The sequence below is a fragment of the Tenrec ecaudatus genome, chromosome 2 (genome assembly GCF_050624435.1).
Source record: "Tenrec ecaudatus isolate mTenEca1 chromosome 2, mTenEca1.hap1, whole genome shotgun sequence".
Classification (NCBI taxonomy): domain Eukaryota; kingdom Metazoa; phylum Chordata; class Mammalia; order Afrosoricida; family Tenrecidae; genus Tenrec; species Tenrec ecaudatus.
In genome coordinates this window covers 114126021-114149660 of record NC_134531.1, presented here as the reverse complement: position 1 = coordinate 114149660, position 23640 = coordinate 114126021, and the positions used below count along the sequence as shown (strand labels likewise).

At 40.3% G+C, this 23640-nt stretch overlaps 1 protein-coding gene across 2 annotated transcripts in view; it reads left to right on the top strand.

Annotated features, from left to right (window-relative positions):
* EPB41L4A (erythrocyte membrane protein band 4.1 like 4A) overlaps positions 1-23640 on the top strand; it is a 273865-nt gene that overhangs the window by 93534 nt on the left and 156691 nt on the right. For both annotated transcript variants that reach the window (XM_075541381.1, XM_075541380.1), the window contains exon 2: positions 11258-11362. In XM_075541381.1, the coding sequence (XP_075397496.1) occupies positions 11258-11362 (105 nt within the window). The remainder of the gene's footprint in view (positions 1-11257; positions 11363-23640) is intronic.

Sequence of the window (23640 nt, the reverse complement as noted above, 5' to 3'; positions counted from 1 at the left end):
ATAGCGAGCCCCTCTTTCAACCTCTTTGATATCTTATAAAACTCAATATAAGATACTTATTTCCTATTTTACATTAGATTACTTTAGAGTATATTCTGTCTTTTTGAATTAGCAGTGAAACAAACATGTTTTTTGAGTGAAAATAAATTAAATATCTTTGAGTTGGCCGTTATAACTCAGGTCAGTATCACATATGCAACCATTTGGCTTTCTTGTTATTTTTATAGATCTATTTGTTAAGAAAAAGGGAAATTGTTTTATTTGAGGGGGCTTCGATTTATCTTTATTTATTTAAAAAATGTTTTATTGGTACTTCATCCACATATACAATTCAGTAGTTGAAACATATCAAGGAGACTTGTATAAAACTTTACCACAATCGTTTTTCGAACACTTTCTTTTTTACTTTACATTGTTATTCATGTATTTTTAAAATTTTGTCAAAAATATACACAATGAAATATTCACCAATTCAACACCTTCTACATGTATAATTCATTGCTGACGATTATACTTTTTGTGTTGCACATCCATTATTGTTATCCCTCTCCAAGTTGTTCCACCACCATTAAAATGAACTCAATACTCCCTAAGCAAAAGCTCTTCCTGCTTCACCTGTGGTAACATAGGTCAAGTTTGGTTCTTTCTTTCATTTTTTTTATCCCAGTAGTTTTCTTGATGTAATTTTCACATGTCGTACACTTTCATAGTTAAACCGCTTCTAAAAAGAGCTAAAGATCCACCAGAAAAGAGAAATCTTAAAAGAGCGAAATTGAGGTCTGAATTTACAGGCCACCATGTTTCTGGTGTTACAGCCCTCTTTTCCTTGTTTGTCCCTCTGATGGCACAGTCATTAAGTTCCTGGGCTGCAAACCTGAAGGTCAGTGGTTTGAACCCACCACACTCTCCATGGAGAAAGACGTGACAGTCCGCTGAGTAAAGATTTACAATCTTAGAAACCAAGTGTGGTATTTCTACTCTGTCCTGTAGGGGTCTCCATGAGTCAGAATTGACTTCATGGTTGTGTGTTTGTGATGTTCTTCCTTGCTGTTAGCTTTATGTTAATGAACCTTGAAGCTGTGTGTATTGTGTGTAAATTATTCTGCATCAGAAGTAGGTGGTGTGCAGTACTCAGCATCTACTTTGAAAATGTATAAGTACTAACAAAACTACTAAATAAGAGGCTTGATGATCAGGCTGCTGAGCAAAAGGAAAGTGGTCTAGTGAAGTATGTTGTTTGTAGGCTCCAGTTCAAAGCCACCCATCGCTTCATGGAGAACCATGCAGCAGTCTGTTCCCAAAGGATTTACCCTCCGAGGAAAAAGTCCTGAAATACATTTTTTAAAAGGAGGATGAACAATATAAATTGGTTATGTGTAAAAACCAAACCAAACCAAAACAACAAGCTCACTGCCAGTCATGTTGATTCTGATTCCGTGACAGTTGAGCTGCTCCACTGAGTTCCAAGACTGTACGTCGTTCAGGAAACACTGCCTCATATTTCTCCCATGAAGCTACAGGTAGTTTTGAACTGGAGTCTACAAATGATAAAAGTTGATAAGTTACGGCCATATTCCTTCCTTGTCTTAATTAAGTCTTTGCTTAACACTTCATGTATAAACCAAATCCACAAAGTAACTAATGTCTCTATAAGTAAAAAAAATGGTAATGACTAATTTCCATTTGGTATACTTTTTTCCTTTTGAAATGTTTTCATTCTAAGTAAATTGTCAGAGCTTTTAATGAAAGCCGTTGTTTTTTCTGTTAGTTTCTAGAGCTAGCCTCTCAGAAGCTCACCAGTCGCTCCACAGCCCCAAAGTTTCGATCGTGCCCCGATTGGCCAGCCAGCTGCATCCCCCATTGCAGCCTCTGGCGTTCGGGGTCCTGGGTGCATTGCCATCCTCTCTGGCATTTATTGGTAAACTTTTTCCTTTTTCCAGAGATAAGTCATTTGCTGGCATATAATAAACACTCAGTAAATACTTGAATGATTGAAATCATACAATTCTTTTTTATCATATCCTTAATACTGTTTACTGATCTTTTTTTCTCAGTATTTTGCTAACGGCCCATTCCTTACCCTGTACATTATACTTTGGCTTCTGCTTTGAATTTCATGTAATTACCTCATCCATTCTTTATTTATTTAAAGGTTGCTTTTTCTAAATAATCTTTTAATTTTAATGCAGAATATCAACCCTCAAATAATCTCTGTGAAGAACCCATGTGAAGAATGAATTAATCTGTAAATGTAAGAGCAGGACGCCTCACAGTAAAATAAAATGTAAAGGCAGTATTATTGGAAGGGGTCAGCAGGGTAGCTGGCTGACAGATGGGTGAGCTGGAGATCCACCCCCCACCCCCAACCCTCAGTAGCTCATTTGCTCCTAGCACCCATGCTTTCTGAGACTTGTCACATTATAGTACGACAGATAGAAGTCCAGAGGTTTTCATGTACGTGCTTGCTACAAGTGGTGACAGAAATACAGCATTTGCGAGGTGTGCCTGGCTGTGCTCCAGCTGTGTGTAGACACACCCATGCTACAGAGGAAAACATAGAGGAAGTCGTGAGACATCATGCTTTGTCTTCGTTCAGCACCACATTTATTGCATAGCACTGGAGGGGTTGCTTGTGTTGTCTCTGTAGAGGATAATAACATTTGCTAAAGGGTAACATTTGTATTTCAGCAGTCGTATCTGATAACAATGCAAAATGGTCACAGAGGATCTACAGCTTGTGGTCTTGTAGCTCTGGAAAATGATAGTTGCAATTTTCATATAGTTTCCAAATGACTGAGCTGCTTTTCCATGCTTGCTTTTCTGTATATTCTTCATGAGTAGAATATATCAGTTTTATGCCTTCAGGATAGATTATATATGTATGGAAAAAGCTGACATTTCTAGCGACAATATTGTCGTAAGTTGCTGTCGAGTTGGCTCCAAGTCTTGGCAATTCTCACGTGTAACAGAGGGCAAGGCTGCATGGTCTGACCCCAGTCCTCGTGGTTGCTGGCTTGCTTGAAGCCATTGCTCATTGCCTTCCAACTTTGGGGCTGAGGTTCCACTATTGTACAAGTAGTCTGTTCTGATCCATAAGGTTATCGTTGGTTAATTTTTTTTAAGTAGAATGCCACACCTTCATTCCTAGTCTGTTTTAGTCTAGAGGAGCTGCTGAGACCTGTCTGCCATGGGTGACCCTGCTGATATTTGAAATACTGTGACTTATCTTACATCATCACAGGAATACCCAGGCTACCACAGCAACAAATTCAGACCCGGGCAAAGAGGCATACTTTTTAAAAGTCATTTATTGGGGACTTCTACAGCTTTTATAACTTCCATACATCAGTTGTATCAACCATATTTGTACATATGTTGCCATCATCATTTCCAAAACATTTCCTACTTGAGCCCTTGGTATCAACTCCTCTTTTTCCCCTCCCTCCCCTTATCCACCCACCCTTGTGAATCCTTGATCAGTTATATATTATTATTTCGTATCTTATACTGTCCATTGTTTCCCTTCACCCACATTTCTGTTATTTACCCTCATATTTTTTAAAAGCCCTGATATATATATATATAAAATTGATAACATTTTGTGCATTACTTTTGAGCATTAATGTTTCTTTTGTTTCGTGGAACATTTCATATCCACTTACTTAAGGATAGAAAAAGTAGGTGAAGTTCTGTGACTCAACCTGTTACAGTTATTCTGTTCTAGATCTGCACCATGCCTCAGTAGAAGGAAAAAGGCTTCATAGGAGAGAGTATATCAAGATAGAGAATGAGTCTCATGGCCATTCTTCCAGAAATACTATGGAATGATAGAAAATATGTGTATGTTCTCTACAGTACCCTGGAAAATAAGGAAGATTGGTTTTAGTGGGCTAGAAATGGTTAAAAAACGACTCAAAGGTAAAATGTAAATAGGAAACAATTGGAAGTAAATGCTACCATCTAAAACACGGGCTAAAGTACACCAGCTACTCACCAGAAACTATCATGGTATCTGACTTTTCATAGTTACAACAGTAGTGGGAAACTTATCTGGGCTTCAAGGCAAGCGTTTCACTGCCTGTGTTTATTATCTGACTTTTCATATTTACAACAACAGTGAGAAACGTATCTTGTGTTTCCTAAAGTTGTGTCAGTTTGGCTGGGTCATAATTCCCAGTGGTTTGGCAGTTATGTAGTGATGTAATCTGGCAGTTATATAATGATGTGGTCAACCTTGATTTTGTGATCTTGTGGTTATCCCTCATTTCCAAGTAACGCTGATTTTTGCATAATGGTGCTGTTTTGGGAACCCAACCACATCAATATGTGGGGAGTGGATGCATAGGAGTGATGAGCTAAGACGTGGTCCACGCTTAGAGGATGCAGGTGTGTGGAGCAGGAGAAGCCCTCACAGCCACCAGGAGATGTCTGTAGAGACTAGGAATTACCCAGTGTCCTTTCTAATAAGTGTCTTTAATAGTTACTCATCAGCTTCTCTTACTTGCAACCACGAACCTGCTTGATGCATCTCCGTTCCTAGAACAGGCTATCTTATTTATGATGCTATCTATAGCCTACCATTGGACTTAACTTCTCTTGTACCCAAACACACATATTCACTACTCCAACTGTACCCCAATGCTCCAGCAGGGCAAGGGAAGGGGAGGCTCGTGGATTACCTTTCTCCTCTTACTGATTTCCTCAAGAATGCAGGAGGAACATAGTTCAGGAATCAGTCACTACTTCTGTTCATCCCAGCTGAGTCTACCCCTGGGAGCCTGTGCTGGTCGATACTATTACTACTGCAAACTGCGGCATTGAATGAATTCTAAATTCATCCTTCACCTTTATGGCACTTGCTCAGAAATCAACGTCCTTGGGGGAAATGAGGTCATATGCTTCACTCTTTATCTCCACTATAATTCACACATTGGTGATTTATTTTAAAATAGGAAGTTTGATGATATACACTAACATTACAAGAACTTAAATGTAAAAACCATCTATTGAGATGTTATAAATTCTTTTGATGAATTTCCGGATTAAAGAACAAAAATCATACCATCTCAGATCCCCCAAAAAGAGGTCAATAAAATTGTTATCCATTCTTGATTTAAAACTGAAATAGAATTAACCAAAAACAACACAAATAAAGCAAAAAGATAGGAAAACTGTAGCACCAACAACTGAAAATTAGCAGAAGACATCTTTATCATCCAGATAAAAGGCGTCTTAGTTATTGCATGCTGCTGTAACAGTAGTGCCACAAGTGGGTGGCTCTCACAACTAGAAATGTATTTCCTCACAGTGTAGTAAGCTCCGAGTCTGAATTCAGGGTGCTGACTTGTAATGGTTACTAACGTGCAGATTTGACTAGGCTATGAGTCTCAGTGGCGTGGTAGATACTACACAATTGTCCTGCATTTTGTGATCTGATCTGAGCAGACCAACCGTTGAAAGGGGAGGCTCCATAGGTGTGAGGCATGGATATAATATATTTGCATGTTTGGGCAAAGCTCATGCTGTCTCAATCGTGAATCCTCTAACCCCTGGTTCTTGGAATGTGAGCCAGCAGCCTGCCATCTGACCAGGTGCTTTTGAGGTTATTCAGCTCCTACAATTATGTGACTCGGAGAACCCCCCAGCGTGATGCTTGTGACCCGTACATTTGAGACTTGTTAGACTACAGTACATCTCTCTATATAACTACCCCCCACCTTGGCAATAGTTTTGTTAAATCTTTTTTAAATCATTTTATTAGGGGCTTTACAGCTCTTATCATAATCCATACATCCACCCATTGTGTCAAGCACATTTGTACATACGTTGCCATCAACATTTTCTTTCTTTTTCTTATCATTTTGTTGGGGGCTTGTACAGCTCTTATTACAGTCTATGTATCCTTGTGTCCCTCTGTAAGGGGATGTCCAATTGTCTACAGATAGGCTTTGGGGCTCCATGCTCCCCTTATTCACATTGATATTATTTTTTTGTTCTGAGTCTTTGATGGCTGATACTTGGTCCCATCAACACCTCATGATCACACAGGCTGGTGTGCTTCCATGTGGGCTTTTTTGCTTCTGAGTTAGATTGCTGATTGTTTATCTTCAAGCAGTTAGGACCCCATTCTCTCTATAACTTGAAGTACTTACAGAAGATCAAGTCCATGTATTTCAACATGGATCACACCTCAATGTAATGAGAACAGATATCTCACTTCTGGGCCAATAAGCAACATCTTGATAAAGGGGGGGTGGTGTTAATGATGTTATCAAGAATTTCATTTTATTTGGAACCACAATCAATACCCATGGAAGAAGAAACATGTTAAGAAATCAAACAACGTTTTGCACTGGGAAAACATGCAGGAAAATATCTCCTTAAAATATTAAAAGCAAAACAAATCATTTTGAGGGCTAAAATGTTCCTGACCTAAGCAGTGACATTTTTGATCACCTCATATGCCTTGGAAAGTTAGAAAAAAAACTAGAGAAGAATTTATGAATTATAGTGTTGGGTAGAATTTGCTATATACCTTGGATTTCCAGAAGAATGAACAAATCTGTTTTGGAACAAGTATAGCCAGAATGCTCTTGAGAAGCAAGGATGGTAAGACTTTGTGTCATGTACATTGGACATGTCATAAGGGGAGACCGGTTTGTGGAGAAGGACATTATGCTTTGTTAAATAGATAATCAGCAAAAAGTAGACTGTCAACAAGTTGGATTGACACAGTGGCTGCAACATTGGGCTCATCTGTGGATGGAGATGTGAGGCTGGCACAGGACTGTGCAGTACTTCATTTTTTTTGCATGTAGGGCTGCCATGAGTTGGAGCCAGCCCAACAGCATGTAGCAATGACACAAGACGAAGTTTCAAAAAGGTTCGTGAGGATTGGAGGGAAAATAAAATATAAAAATCCTGTGAACTTTTTGAGCATATATATACACACTTATTTTGCTCTTCTAGAAAACCCAACGTAAATAAGACATGGCTTTAAAACAGAACTTTCCACCTATACCAGCTTTTGAGAAAGATCCTTCTCTCTTTAGCTTCTGCTTCTGGGCGGTCTTCATGTGGCTTGGTATATTTCTACCTCCATCATTGCTCTCTTTGCTTGGAATCGCCAGATGGCCCCTTCAAGGTCTTGGCAATCTGCTAGCCTCCCTTCTATTGGAAGTTTCAGCCAATGCTGTAAGAACAGAGAAATTCATACTGGAGATAGACTTTAAAAAAGAATAACTAGAACTCTTGTTCTTTGTAGAAAATATTTTCTGGAAAGATTACATGTGTAAATTGTTTTGCCTTGATAAACATTGAGCAAGATGGCTAGGAGTTAGTTCAAAGTAGAAGCATTGGTTGCTTTCCTGTTCATTAGCAATAACAGAAAGTATAGCAATAATACAACTACAAAGTGAGAATAAGTCTAGATTAATTTTTGATACCATATAATAAATGACTACAGACTTCTATTTTGATAACAACTCATGACATCCCCAATGTGCATTGCAGTAGGTCTGTTCCATAGAGTTTTATTTATTTTTTTCAAATCTTATGCCATAGGGTTTTTAATGGCCTTTTTGGGGACATAGACTGTCAGGCTTTTCTTCTGAGTTCAAAAATTTAGTGCTATAAAAAATTACAGTTTAGTATCCCATGATTTTGTAGGTCAGAGGCTCAGGATAACATGGCTGGTTGTGTTTCATGTCCAAAGTCATTCTGATTGTTGGTGGCACCCATGCCTTGTGACTTCCTTTTTCCTTGCTGGCTATAAGCGTGGACCTCCCCTTAGCTCCTGAGGTGACTCTGACTCCTTCCTCACATAGCCCCTCTCTGTCTGTAAATGACAGCATTGTGAGGGCCCATCCCACATTTGAAATCTCTGATGTCCCTTCCACTATGTCCCTTCCTCGTTTGCTTTGTGTGTTGGAAAAAAACCAGCTTACTTTTAAGGACCCATGGGATTAGATCAGACCCACTCAGATAATGTCACGATTTTAAGGTCAATTGTGTGATCGAACAAGACAATTGTAGAGATGATATTTCATCATATTCTCTGGTTCCACAGATTAGAGAAGGACCTCTTTGGAGGCCATTTTGGCAATTCTGCCCGTCACAAAACTGAAGTGGCATTTTGCATGACTTACTGAAAGAAAAGTTACTACATGTCCTTGAAAATTAAATAATAAAACCACGCAGGTTTCAATTTTGTAAATCAGATACCTTTCTTCTCAGTTCACAGGGACTGAATTAAATTTAACTCAATCAAAATCCCAACAGAATTGTTTATTAAAGTGACAAGCTGGGTTTCAATTGCTTCTATTGGAGAAAAGTGTCAAAGAACAGGTGAAAAAGGGTAATGGATACCAAATAAATTAATTAAACTGTATTTATCAAAATCTTGGGGCGTTGGTCCAGGAATCCAGAGATGAAGTTGTTTGGGATGGCAGGGAAAAATATAGGGTTTTGGTACATGGTAGTGCCCTTATTATTCATTTGGAAGCAAGTTAGGTCTTTGTCCCAAGAGCAAAAACAATTTCCAAATGTATTGAAGAGCTCAGTACATTAAATAAAACTGTGAGAAGCACTTTGGAGAATTTTCTTGTAAATTTTTGACTATCCCCAGTCCAAAACTAAGAAATACAATTGGTTGATAAGAGCTGGGAAAGGTGTTTACTTTAATTAGTCTGGAAAATACAAATTAAAATTACACTCCCCCCTTTCTTTATTCAATCAGATTGGAAAATATTTGCTTAATCCACATGTTGGCAAGGGTATACTCTCGTGGATTGAAATGTAACAATCCTTTTGGCAGTAACCCACTGTACTTGTGTGCATGTCCTTCAAATGAGTCATTTCACTTCCAGGCTTCTACCAGAGAGCAATACACAGCTTTGTGAGCACAAAGACGTTTACTAGAGCTGGTGTTAAGGAGTTGTGGCGGTGCTGCGGTGGGGAAGTGTCAGTGGTTTAAACCTACTAGTTACTCTACAGGAGGTAGAGGAGGCAACTTGTTCTTATAATGATTTAGTGTCACTTTGAGTCGGAACTATGACTTGATGGAAGTGGGTGGGTTGGGTGGTGCAGTGTTCATGCTGCTTAACCGCAGCTCACGGAAAGGTAGGCTTGAGCCCATAGCTGTTCTGTAGGAGAAAACTTCATGCTGCTTAACCGCAGCTCACGGAAAGGTAGGCTTGAGCCCATAGCTGTTCTGTAGGAGAAAACGTGGCAGACGGCTTCCATAGGGAGTACAGCCTTAGAAAACCTATGGGGGCGGCGGCTCTTCACTGTTCTGCAGGGTCAGTCTGAGTTGCAATTGACTTGTTGACAAGCGGTGTGGCCTCAGATTTGTAGCACAAACTCCTGGAAGGGCTTTTTGCTTATAAACAATTAATGAATTTTGGAAAAGTGACCAATTAAGTTTAACCAAAGTAATTGGGAGAAAAACAAAATACACGTGGTTCTATTTCTAGCCTGTACATTTTTCATCTGCTGTGGTTGCGTGGTGTCTTCTGATCCATAGGTTCCCCGGTGACAGAGGAGTCCTGCCCATAGGGTTGCAGTCTGTAAGCTCTCTAGAAGCAGATTGCCAGGCCTTTGTCCTTCACAACCTCCAGACAGGCTTGAAGCACCCCTGGCCTTTTGTTTAGAAGCCAAGGACAGGGCTTCTTTATCACCTCACATTACCCATTTTGTAACACATTTCATAAAAAACATGAAAACCCTTATGGTAAAAAACTACTTTCTGCAAGCAGTGCAATCCTTTATTTTTAAAAATGATTTTATTTGGGGGCTTGTACAGCTCTTATCACAATCCATCCATCCATCCATTGTGTCCAGCACTTTTGCACATTTGTTACCATCATTTTCAAAAGATTTTCTTTCTACTTGAGCCCTTGGTATTAGCTCCTCATTTCCCCCCCTCCCTCCCTCCCTCCATCCCTCCCTCCCTCCCTCATGAACCCTTGATAATTTTGAAATTATTATTTTTCATGTCTTACACTGACAATGTCACCCACTTTTCTCTTGTCCATTCCCCTGGAAGGGGGTTATATGTAGATCATTGTGATTGGTTCCTCGTTTCTCCCCCACCTCCTCCTGGTATGGCTGTTCTCACTATTGGTCCTGAGGGGCTTATCTCTCCTGGATTCCCTGTTTCCAGTTCTTATCTGTACCCATGTATGTATGCTCTGGTCTAGCCGAATTTGTGTGGTAGAACTGGGGTCATGATAGTGGGAAGCAGTGCAGTCTTGAGTACTCACTACACAAATAGGCATATCATGGTTATTCTCTGGGGACGGTGCGAAGAATCAAAACCGTTGTTTCTTACCACAGCTGTGACTTTTCAGGGAATTCTTTTATTCCCTGGTGACCCCTGCCAACAGTGGGCAAAATACAGGAAAAATCTCTATCTGTACACAGAACCTTGGAACGGATGATTTTTGAAGATTAATGTGGCATGGGGAAGAGTGCTGGCTAATTAAATGTTTATTTTATGTGAGTGAATAATTTGTATTTCATATGCCAGATGATGAAAATCTTAATGTAAAGAATCTGTGTACAGAGTGGGAGGAAAAAGGGAGGGATCAGAGTATTAGATCGTGCCAGCATTTAAAAGGCATCCCAGGAAGTGCTTTCTTTAAGTCTGCGCTTAAGGGAGAGGGTGTAAAATATCTTCACAAGGGCACTTAATCTGTAGATTTATTATTTGAGGACTAAGAAGAACATATTATCTTAATTTTACATATCTTCTGTCTCAATTGTGTGATGTAATGATAGAGGTGAAATAGATTTTGTTTAAAGATGTTGGGATTTTAGCGAAAGGAAGTATTAGATGCTTTTCATATGAAAGGGTATCTTTCTTAAAAGAAGAATTTTGTCCTGATGCTAATCCACAGCCCTGTAAGAAAAGAAACTGGCATTACTCAAAACCCACCCAGAGGTGCCTTGGAAGTCAGAGGTGGCAGTCTACTCCTGAAAAGTGGCAGCCTGGGACACCCATGGGGCAGTTCTGTGCTGCGCATGTGGGGCCCTGAGTCAGAATGGACATGGCAGCAGCTAACAATTACAGTATTGTGAATGCCCAAACCCACCTTCTTTATTATTGTACACTTTACAGCACACGTGTCCTTGTGATTGTGGCAACTGGGCTAATAAAACTGTTCTCATTGTGAACTGAGCTACTAATAAAGGAGAAGCACGGTGCGTGTGCCTACTGACGAAAACATCTTGCTAACAAAAACAACTCTTTTTGCAGAAGTCCACTAAAGGTGCCATTGTCCTTGACCACGTATTCCGTCACACAAACCTGGTGGAGATAGATTATTTTGGGCTGCGTTACTGTGACAGAAGCCATCAGACGGTGAGTACAATGACTTCATGTGATGTTTCTCTGCTTATAAATCTCATTCTATCTCTGACCCTCCCTGACGTGCTTCTAGATGACGGGTCTCTTTGAATGCAATGATGACTTAGAAAGCAGGACGAATGTTTTCCCTGATAACTTCGCCCAAAGTCTGCAGATTCGCAGGGCACATGCTTAAATGTTACATAGGTTCCAGTTTGTAACCACATCAAGCAGAGTGCTTTTCATTCGTATTAGTAAAGGCACTTGATAAGCCATTACACATATATGAAGAGATAAGTGTGTAGTCTCTTCAAGTGACTGATATTCCTCCTTTACTAAGAAAGTAAACAGTTAAGAGAGCTATCCAATATAAAAAGCTGCTTGTCTAAATTTTAAAGTTGGCTAAGCAAATAAATAAGTAGGGTGTTCTTATTCATGAGCCTGATGCCAAAATACTCACCAGGGTTAACCCAGAAGGTCTGCCTGAGTAGTTGGGTGGGGAAAGTTATTCGAAACCTATAGATTTGATATGTTTATGGGGCTGAAAAGCTGTCTCTTGGATGATGAAAAAAGGAAAGAGCTTAGAGGTGATGATTTTTGAGTGAGGGAAGGATATTCATTAGTGTGACTTTGGGTTTAGTAGAAGAAAGATCTTAACTCTTAACCTAGGGTAGATACCGTCTTAAGGCAAAATGCTCCTGCACCTACGTTAAAAGTATCCTAAAGGACTTACCTGTTATTTTTCATGCCGTACAACTCCTTTTGAAATTGACTTTCCTCCTCTTGCTACATCCGTACCCTTCAGCCTCTGCTGGGTCATTTGGGCCCATTAAGTGAGGAATGCTATCTTGAGAGCTGAGCTGATAAAAGTCTGCGTGTGCTGCCATGCCTTAACCCCAGAAATGTGCTAAGATGAGAAGAGGCAGACAAATGGAATATTACTGATGGTGATAACTTGTGATTTTTCTCCAGTTGGTTTCATAATCTGTTCTGTTTAGCAGGAGAATTTCACAAGGTAGGAGTAGAATATTAGGTGTTAGTTAACTTTCAGCACAGAGAAATAGCTGTCTAAAGATTAGCAGTCATTAAATTCACACTTCAAAGAAAGAGAATAGGCTATTTCAGAAGTTCACAGGATTCTCTCCTATCCACTTTGTGAGTCACTGTAGCACAAGTGTAAATGTGTGCGGAAGAGTTAAATTGAAGACCATAGAAGCTATCTTATATTCATTTTTAATATAGCATGTTTCCTAATAGAGAAAAATAGTTAATTTGATCTTAGATAGTATATCAGACCCAGTCTGTAAAGATTGACTGTCTTGCTAAAATTATATAGACCATTCTGCTTTTTTCTTTTTAAAGAAGAACAATGTGAAAAGCTAGAGCATTTGGAACAATGTGAATTGTTGCAGAAGAATTAGCACTTAGTTTAGTGAGGCTGATTAGAAGTTTTGGAGAGTTTACAGTAACAACCAAGACATTCCCCACCCCCCACTTTTACTTGTAAGGTTTCAGTCCAACTCGTTGCCATTGAGTTGATTTTGACTCATAGGGACCCTTATAGGGAAATGTTCAACTGGGATTTTGAGACTGTACCATTCTATGGGAGTAGAAAACCTCATGTTTCTCCCATGGATTGGCTGGTGGTTTCGAACTGCTGACCTTTTAGTTAGTAGCCCATTGTGTAAATTCTATACACCACCAAGTCTCCTCTTACAAGGTTTAGCATTCATTATAGTGATTGTGATGAGGATTTTACAAAATTAGAAAAGAACATGACATACCTAAAAGGAAAATTTATGAACTACATGTTGTTTGATGCAAATAACATGAAAGAAACTAATTTTTGCCTCTTGAATTTGTAGACTCATGAAACAGAGATAATTTGCAAACACTATGTAGTCTTTGCTTATTTATATGGATTATATGTATGTATATGTATATATAGGCATGTCATATATATGTGTGTGAGTGCACACACAGTGCACCCTAGTTGTAGGAGACTGTGTTACTGTGTTCCCTGAATACCATACCTCTTACTACTGCCGATGCTAAGGATTTCCCCAGCATTTAGCTTCTGTAAACACCCCCAGGTGCCTATAAAACATGTAGTTTTATTTTGCAAGAATAAAGTAGGATGAGTAGGAGAGTGATGGGAAAAAGCAATATTGGTTTCTCTTTCAAGGTTATTTAGTAGGATCTCTATATTGGAGAGGGTTGATGAGAGCTATTAATAATAGACACAGCATTGAAATTATAATACAGACTACTGTACTTAAAAGAACCTGGGTGAATTTGAAATTACCTAAGGCTTGGAAGGACCCTGAGCAACCTTTTGGGTTGGTTTTCAGAAGTCATCTTTTTTTTTTTTTAGTGAGAGTGAGTGAGAGAGTGAGAGTTAGTGAGAGAGAGTGAGTGAATTAGTAAGTGAGAGAGTGAGTGAGAGTAAGAGAGAGTGAGAGGGAAAGAGAGTGAGTGAATTCATAAGTGAGAGAGTGAGAGAGAGTGAATTAGTAAGTGAGAGAGTGAGTGAGTGAGTGAGAGTAAGAGAGGGTGAGAGAGAGTGAGAGAGAGTGAGTGAATTAGTAAGTGAGAGAGTGAGAGTGAGTGAATTAGTAAGTGAGAGAGTGAGTGAGAGTAAGTGAGAGAGTGAGTGAGAGTGAGTGAATTAGTAAGTGCAGAAGTCATCATTAATAGAGTGTGATGTAACAGAAAGTAACTGCTTTGGGGTCACAGGCAGGTTTGGATCTATTCCTGCTCCTTGCTGGATGTGTGACTGAGGGAAAGACACATAATGCTTCTTGATCTCCACATCTGTAAATGGAGAATAGTGATGCATTCCCTGTCAAGTAGGATCAAATTGGAGATAGATGAAAGCTCTTTGTGCATTTCAGGGTGTTAACGTGTAGAAGGCATTTCTCGAAACTAAGATGGAGGAAAGTAAATGATGACTTTCTTTGGAAACACAAACCAGAGAGCTAGGGGAAGAAGGCAACCATCTGGAAAGGGGAGAGAGAATCAAGTAAGCTCTGGATCTCTTAAATACCTTTGGAGGCTCTTTGAAGATGAGTTTTGTTAATATTGAAAGCAATAATAAGGATATGTGGTATCTCAATACTTCTCACCTTAAAATTAATAGTGATTGTTATGTCTTATATTAAGGTTAGCACTTGAGTCTCCTTTACAGATTACCCTTTCAAAAGCTGCAGTTTTAGATAATTAGACATTTTTGCAGAATGTGGAAATCAACCTGGCTTTGAGAATCAGGTTGTGAGAGCCGTTACCTTATTGGGAAGCCCCAGAAGGGGTAAACATGTAGTAGGCAGATCCAGTCAACTTGTAAACACCCTTCTCCACCATGTGGTGCTCCACGGAGACAAAGCAATTAGGTAGCAGCTCCCCCATGTCTTGTGTCTCCCACGCTTAACCCCGCTCCTTCTTCTTAGGCTTTCTCTCCTTCTCTAGCACACGGGAAGGGTCCCAGTGACTCGGTGTGCTGGCTTGTTACCTTCACAGGCGTCTTTTCTTCTCCAGTTCCTGTTTTCCATCAGTTTGGGCCATGTTCAAGTCTCTCTCATCTAAAATCCACCCTTCCTCTTTCCCATACTCTCTTCTGCCCTACCTGCCTCCTTTTCTGTCACGCCTAACCTTCTGAAAAGCCTTGGCTAAATTCGTTGTCTCCATTTTCTTTCATTAGTGCTGTCTCCCCTCAATCATATCAGTGTTGTACAAATGCTAGCGAAATCCGTTTCAAAACGTTTTCTTCCTTCTTGAACTCCTTGATACCAGCTCCCTAGCTTCCTCGCCATAGCCCCCAGGAATCCTTATTTTAGTAATTGTCGCTATAGATTTACCTGTCCTGGGTTTCATAGACCAAAAATCAGAAAAGCACATAACAAATACTCAAGAAGGCTACCAACAATGATAAAGTACAATAGAGATAAACCCCAGTATGGGGAAAAAAACAAACCAAACCAGACAGTATTACACACCAGATCAAGCCCACAGTACATCGGCAGGGAGATCAAATGACAAGCTTTTCGCCGTTCAAACAAGTTCGATCATTTCAATCTACTATAGTCGTCTCTCTACTACTCTCTGTCTGATAACCAGGGTATAATTATCGTTAGAAGGAGGCTCATTCCCTGTGTAAATCCTGCAGATGTATTTTTTTTTTTTTTGGCTTTCACTGTCTTCCATAACTTTCTGCACAACAGACTCCCACAATTTAAGCTCTGATACTATTCCCTCCTTTGGATTTATATTATAATTTACAGTCCTTGGATCACGGATATTGGTGGGCTTCATCCATGTGGGCTTAGCCCACTTCCCAAGACGCCGTCATTCTCTAGTTTGGATCCCTGTCACACCCCTGAGCCTCCTCAGGGGCCGTGGTTGCAGAGCTCAGAGGATGTTATCCCGCCCTTTTCTTACCTGCCCTTTCTGCCCACACACGTGCTTGCTGCTCCGAACATCTTACATTGCTCCCATGGAGCCATGTTCTTATTTTCTCTCTTTCCAAGGTTTCTTCTGGTTTTTATTATATTCGTTCTTTTTTCCCTTTCTTTTCTTTCCCTGTCTCTTAAAATGTTGGTAGTCATCAGGTTTTCAGCTCAATTCTCTTTATGCTCTTACTCTCTAGTACCTAATGCATTTACCTCTTTGGGTACAATTTTTCTCTGATTTCCTAATTTCCTTGAAAATATAAATGAAGTTGTATATGTTTCTATCTTCCTCACTGCCCTCGAATGCTCTGAGCAGTAATAACTTTCACTCACTGATTGTTTGCAGGCAGGCGCAACACTGTGCTTGCAGCCAGGAGTAGCAGTGCTCTGGAGTCTGGGCATCCTGATTTATTGTATTTGCCATGTGTGTGAGATTTCACTTTCTGCCATTGATTTTATGTTCTGGCAAACACCAGAATGACTGAGGAGATGTGTCGTGACAATGTGAGCCCTTTTACAAAGAAACAAAACAGAGTGTCACGTGGATTATTGTGCATTGAAACTATCGGAGGCGTCTTCAAGCATCTGACGGAGGTACAACATGCAAAGAACGAAAAGCAGGAGGACCTTCTGAGACAGACTATGAACAGCACTGTAAATGTCGCAAGAGGATGGGAGGATTGATGACAATATCTGAAAAGTACCTAGAAAAATCTGTGCGGGAGGGCTTTTGAGAGCCCAGGGGGTCTGGGACAGAATGCAAGAAGCACCTTCCTAGGGACTCACAGTACTGAAGCTTATTTTTCAACTGATGAATATATGTTTATCTTCCTGGATATTTTTTCTACTCCCTGATTTTAATTACTATCTATGGGCTAATGGCCCTCAAACCTTGTATCTCTAAGACATCTCATGATGCATTGCTTTGAACACAGACTGTAGAGCCAGTTAGTTTTGCTTCAAATATGACTTTTACTACTTGTGAGCTGGATAGTTATGCCTCAGTCTACCCGTCTGTAACATGGGGTTAGTAATAGTGCTCACTTCATAGGCTAGCGTTGTTGCTGCTGCTGGGTGCCATCGATCTGTTCCATAGCAACCTGCTCCACCCTCTCCCCACCTCCTACCAGGAGGGTGGTAGTGAGGATTGGAGGGATTTATATAAAGCATCTAGAGTAGTGATTTGAATGAATGGTCGCTATTCTTCCTTGACTGCTCCGCAAATGCATCAAGCAGTGTGTTCGGCGCTGAAGTGACCCTCCTCGCCAAACCTTTCTTCTCATGTTTCTCTGCGCAGTGCTTGCAGGGATTTCAGAAAACCTTAAATTTGCACATTTTTAAGTTGACTATGTTGGTGATAAGTTGAAATAGATGTAACTCTCTGGTTTCTTATAAATATTGACATTACAAAATCAAATCACTGCTTCACCCTTAACTGTGCCCACTGTATGTACAGTGTCAATTTCATACTCACCATTACTGTATTTTTATTACTTGCAACCACTCTCTCCCTGGGGAAGCATTTTTGTAAAACCTGAAAGCAAACCCACTGCTATTGAGTTGATTAAAACTCATAGTGATCCGAAATGCACCATGAATTGGGACAGTAGAGGTTGGGAAAATAGCTCCCGGGGCGAGGGGCGTGGGGGAAGAACTGCTGGCAGACAAATGCAGCAGGCATGTATTAAGGTAGTGCCTTTAAACTATATACACATGTGAGCAGACCCTTCGTTTAAAAAGCAGGTCTTTTTCCTGATTCTCTTGATCTCCTTACATTTGTATTTTACTTTCTCTATAAAATTTTCTCTTTATATGTATTTATTATAAAATATGTTGTTTCCTAGTACAGCTACCTTTATAACAGAAGTAAGCATTTAAATGGAAATGTAAAAATATGTATTTTCTTAACCCTTAAGGTTCTCATTGTCCTCGAACCTTACGGGGGTATTTCCCATGGTCACTTGAATGCATTTAATGAATTGTTATGCATTTTGATAAATTATTAAATATAAAATAACCATTTATTGGGAAATATTTCTTAGTGAAATGAGTAACGCTTTTTGTTTTTTTCTTTTTTTTCTCAATAAGTACTTATATTCCTGGGTGGTTTTACTCCGTTGCTGAGGTTAGATAGACCTTAGCAACAATTTTATTTCTGTTTTTTTTTTAATTTTCTAAATCTGGATACTATTTACTGAAGTAGATGGCTAGAAAAAGAAGTTATTTTGATAAAGTTGTTTTGATGAAGCATAATCTCTCAATTCTTTCAATGCCTTAAATCCCTGTGTATACTCAAGTATAAGCCGAGTTTTTCAGCACGTTTTTAATGCAGTTTTGTGGTAAAATTAGGTGTGTTGGCTGAAATTCAGGCAGGCTTATACATGAATATATACGGTAGTGATCTATTTAAAATTGTTTTTGTGAACCCTCAATTGCATCTCTTTCAGTTTAGTTAAAAATCAATGAATTTGAAGTTACCTGATGTGTTATTGTCATTGTAGTAGTTCAGAGCCAAAATTTCTGGGGGGAAATACTTTGAAATGTTTTGCTAAGATTTACCAAATGATTATCATACCCTCCCCCCTCCTTTTCATTAGAAGCACCAGATTTAATCCAGTGTCATCAGAAAGTGTTAGAAAAAATTTAAAACATTTTAAATTTCAACATACTTTGCCAGTGGTAGCATTAGAAAAAAATAAACTGCTTCTGTCTAATTATACCCTGTATTTATTTTCATCACAGTCTTGGATATGCAGGTTTCGTTCACTCCATCTATGGAAAATGTCCAAGAAAGCCAGCTGTTAGCAAACCACTCGGCCAAATTGGTTTGCTCTCCATCAAAGACGTTTTATTTGTCCACTTAAATCAAACACGTGCCTGCGAAAAGTATTTCACTTTGGAATTCTGTTTCTAAGACGGATAGACAGATAGATGAAACACATGTCACCTAGATGACATAGGTCTACCCTCAGTCCATGTAGCCAGCACTTTAATTTGTTTTATTTAATAGTACTTTTCTCCAGGAGCCCTGCACATTTTGTTAATAGCTGGAGAATGAGCGTTGTAAACTCATTAAGTAAGACTCATCACTCCCTCTGCTGCCTTACTCTGTACTGCATTTGAATTCAGAGCAACGCAGCATGCACTGAACTACCATGCTTCTAACAACACCTTCTCTTAGCCTTGCCAGAAATATGTATAAGATGAGAAAAGCACGAAGCCTTGTCCTGAGGCTGAATTTTCTAAAGGAAAAACAAAAACCCAGTGAAGCATTGATAGATAGATACTTGGATGGATGGATGGACAGATGTTTTTAGGTGCCATCTAGCTGGCTCCGACTCTTGGCAACCCGGTGCTCTACAGAACGAAACTCTGCCAGGACTGTGGCACCCTCACAGTTGTTCCTCTGTGTCCGTTTTGTTGAGGGCCTTCTTCTTTTTCGCTGCCCCTCTACTTTAATCAGCAGGATGTCTTCTCCAGGGACTGGTCTCCACTGACAACGTGTCCAAAGTACATAAGACAAAGTCTCATTATCCTTGCCTCTAAGGGACACTCTGGCCGTACTTCTTCCAAGACAGATTGGTTTGTCCTTTCAGCAGTCCCTGGTACTTTCAGTGTTCTTCCCCAGCACCATGATGCAAATGCATTGATTGTTCTTCAGTCTTACAGAGGAGGCCATTGAAAATACCGTGGTTCAGGGTCAGGAACATCTTACTACTCTAAATACCATCCTTGCCTTTCAGTACTCTAAAGAGGTCTTGGTTAGCAGATTTACCCAATAGGTGGCATCTTTTCATCTCTGGACTGTGTTGATCCAAGCAAGACAACATCCTTGGTTGTCAGTTGGGGAGGAGAATTAGAGAAGGGCGTGTGGTGGGCAAGGAGAATAGCATGCCCTTGGGTTCATTTTAGGAAGGCACTTTAGAACGGCATATCTTCAAGTTGAGGGACTGGGAACTACTAAATCCCTTAAAACTACTCCTTGCTTGTGCGATCCTCAAATCTCCATCTACTTGAAAAGCTTAGTAAATACCATTCCTAGCCACCTGACTGCTCCGGTTAGGTCCTAACTCCTTCTTTCTCACCAGTCACCAAGTTCTGCCTGCTTCAGTCATTAATAGAGGGACAAATAATTTACCATGCAAATCAGAGTAAAAAATTTTTCTACTTATACCATTTAGAGACATTTATTACATTCTTCAGGCTGTGTAACCATTTTACCTTATTTTTCTACGTTTTCTTCCCCCATTATGAGGAATTCACCACACCCTATGATTCCTGTCTAACTTTTCAGGTTGCTTTTGTCAATTTGATTGCAATTCTTAAAAGAGCATATGGCTCAAGGCAGATATTTTTACTTACTAAGTTTGCCTTTTGTTTGGTTTTAAGAAGACTCAAAGGGACTGAAAGGAACTATTAATAAATAAGCTATAAAAAACTAACATTGGACAGCAGATGTTGTAGGGGAACCCCTGTGTGTAGGAACATTTAGTCACATTAATCAGTTTAGTGTAGGTTTCTCTCAAAGTTTTCTGCCTGATCTCTTGTCTTATACCTCTCAGATATATTTTGCCCATGATGTGTCTCCTCTGTAACTTAAAATTTCTTAGCTGCATCCTTAAGGGAAAATCTGAATCTTTTACATGACATTGGAAGTCTTTCAAGATATATAGCAAAACTCACTGCCATCGAGCAATTTCTGGCTGACAGCTGCCCTACACGACCAGGTGGTCCTTCCCTGTGGATTTCCGAGAGTAGATGGGAGTAGAAAGCCTCAGCTCTGTTTTTGCTTGAAGCTGCTGGAAACTTTGAAACTGCTGGCTTTGCTGTTGGCAACCCAACATGTGCTCCTCCCTGCCCCCAGGACTCTTCTCAGGAGATGAGATTGCTGCTTGTGTTTGAGCTTTTCTTGCAACATCTCTCTTGTTTTCACTCTCCCCACTCATCCTCCACCAGAGCCTCCCAGGTACTTTAGAGCCTCACTGAACTACCACTAGTAACTCACCTGCTTTTGTACTGTGTGAAGGTTTTATGTATACCGCTGCTTCACCTCAACTATTTTATTGTATTCCCCTTTTCTCTGTTTATCTGCTTACATCCCGTTCTTCCTTGACAACCCAGATTCCATGTCTCCTTCCACTGCCCCTCAGGAGTACCTTAAGCTTCTTATCTTTCCCATTGCTTTATATTTGTTTATTGAATAAACTCTCCCGTTGATTGGAAACTCCTTGAGGGGAGGAATTGTGCCCCGTTCTTTGCTATATTGCCAACTTCTGTCACTGTAAAGTTAGTGATTCAGAATATTTGTTGGATGAGAGCACTCAGGCTTAGACCACATAAGCAGCCAGATGGGGAAGTGCTTGGGTAAGTGTGCCCCCCTCTGTCTTGTTTGCAACCCATTGCCCTGCTGAGGAGCCCTGGTGGCATAGTGGTGATGAATTGGGCTGTGACCCAAAAGATCATCACCAGCCCTCTTCAGGGGAGAAATGTGGGGCTTTCTACTCCTAGAAGACATGCGGTCTTGGAAACTCACGGGCAGTTCTACCTACCCTTCCCTGTAGGGTCACTATGAGCTGGCATCGATTTGATGGCAGTGAGTTTATTTTTCTGTTTTTCTCTAAGAACCTGTGGCCTTCTCTTTAAAAGAAAAAGAAAAAAAAAAGCTCCTCCTGTAGTTTAAATTGTTATTGTAAAAACAAACAAACAAATGGAAAACATCACCCAATCAATCCAGTAGGACCACTGGGATTTCTAAGACTGTCTTACAGGAACAAATTGTCTCATCTTTCTCACCTAGTGCGGCTAATGGGTTCAAATTGCTGACCTTTAGGTTAATAGCCCAGTGCTTAACCCACTGTTCCACCAGCGCTCTTGTTACCTGCTGCTGAGTCTGCTCCTGACTGGCAGTGCACATCCAGATGAAATACTGCCTAGCCTTACACCAACCCTGTGAGTGGTGGCAATTTGGACCCTTTTGATCCATAAGGTTTGGGGAAGTATAGCTACAGGCCTTTCTTCCCAGTTCATCTTTATCTACCTCAGCAGTTCGCAACCTGTTGTGACCCCTTTGGGGGTGAAATGACCCTTTGGCAGGTTGCATAAGACCATTGGGAAACACATAAGTATTTCACAGTATGTAATTACATATTGTTTTGTGATTAATCACTAAGCTTTAATTATGTTTAATTATGTTCAATTTGTAACACTGAAAATATATGCTGCATATCAGATATTTACATTATGATTCATAACAGCAAAATTACAGTTATAAAGTAGCACTGAAAATAATTTTATGGTTGGGGGTCACCACAACATGAGGAACTGTATGAAAGGTTGAGAAACACTGGTCTAGATGATTTCCTGAACATTGGTCAGCACCACAGCAATATGCAAGCGTCCGCTGATAAATGTGTATTGTGCATGAGGTACATCGGCTGGTAGTCGGACCTGGTGGTAAGTGGTGGTTGTACAGTTACCAGATAGCTGTTCAGAATACTCTTGTCTCGTTGGAGTCACACATGCAGTGTGTGGTAGACAATGGTGTGTTGTATGAAGATTTGGATTCAAGTTAAGTTGCTAACTGAAAGATCAACAGTTCTAATCCTTGAGCCACTCTGGGGAAGAAAGCTGGGACAGACTGCTTCTGTAAAAATTTACAGCTTGGAAACATGACGGGACAGCTCTAGCCTCTGACATGCATTAGAAATGCTTTTGAAGGCCTTGACTGTGTTGAGAGTCATTTTCATGACATCTTTCGAACTCAGCATTTCATAATTATTTTTTCCCCCTTTTCCTCTCAGGTGGCTCCGTAGCGGGTCACTCTTGAGTTTGGAATCAGCTCGCCACCTATGGGTAATGGGTGATGTCACTAGTAAGGAGGTCTGGGGGCCCAGTGGTTAAGCACTTGGCTGGGGTGGGTTGAGCCTCGCAGACACTGCAGGAGAAAGGTGTGCTTGTCTGTGTCCTCTAGGCTTACTATGCATTTAAATGGACTTGTCTGCACATAGCAAGCATCAGCATCCCCGCCAGTTGAATGTATGTGAATCCAATGATTGTTTGCAAGTTTATACACAATAAACAGTACATCAAATAAATAGTAGATCCCACCCCCCTCCAGCCCTTACTTCTCTGTAGTTGACCAACCGTGTCTTCTAAGAAGAAAAGATGCTTTCTTTTTGTTTTGTTTCGAATGGGTCTGTTTTGTTTGCAGCAGAGGACGGAGCAGGCTTTGATGGTTCTTCAGTTTCTTTGTTGCTTGTGTGGATTTTGACGTGGATTCAGGAGTGCTTTCGAAGGACCTAGATTTGCTTAGAGTCATCTTCATGACGCATCTTGAAGTTCATTCTTTCTTAGTCCTTTGTTCCCTCTCAGTGGCTGAGAATAGGGGTTGCACGTGCATCTTCCCATGTCACGAATCGTCCCATGCTTTTAGCTTGCTGCTTTCTTCATTGTGTTGTTTCTCGCTTCAGGAGAGGTGAGGGCCTGGGTTCCTACTTTGGCCGAGGTTCATTCTTAATTATGCTGTTGTGGTTGTTTAACCAACAGTGTGTGGTCAGGAGAAAACATTGACGATCAGTGGTTCTCAACCTGGGGGTCAAAAGACCCTTTCACAGGGGTCGCCTGATTCATAACAGTGACAAAATGACAGTGATGAAGTCACAATGAAAATAACTTCATGGTTGGGGGTCACCACAACATGGGGAACTGTATGGAAGGGTCGCGGCATTAGGAATGAAGTTGAAAACAAGATGATCAGGAATGGTAGAAGCTGCAACATGTGCATACCCTCATATATGTGTACATAAAACCAACTATGCAGGTACGCTTAAGGTCCTGTGTCAATAACAT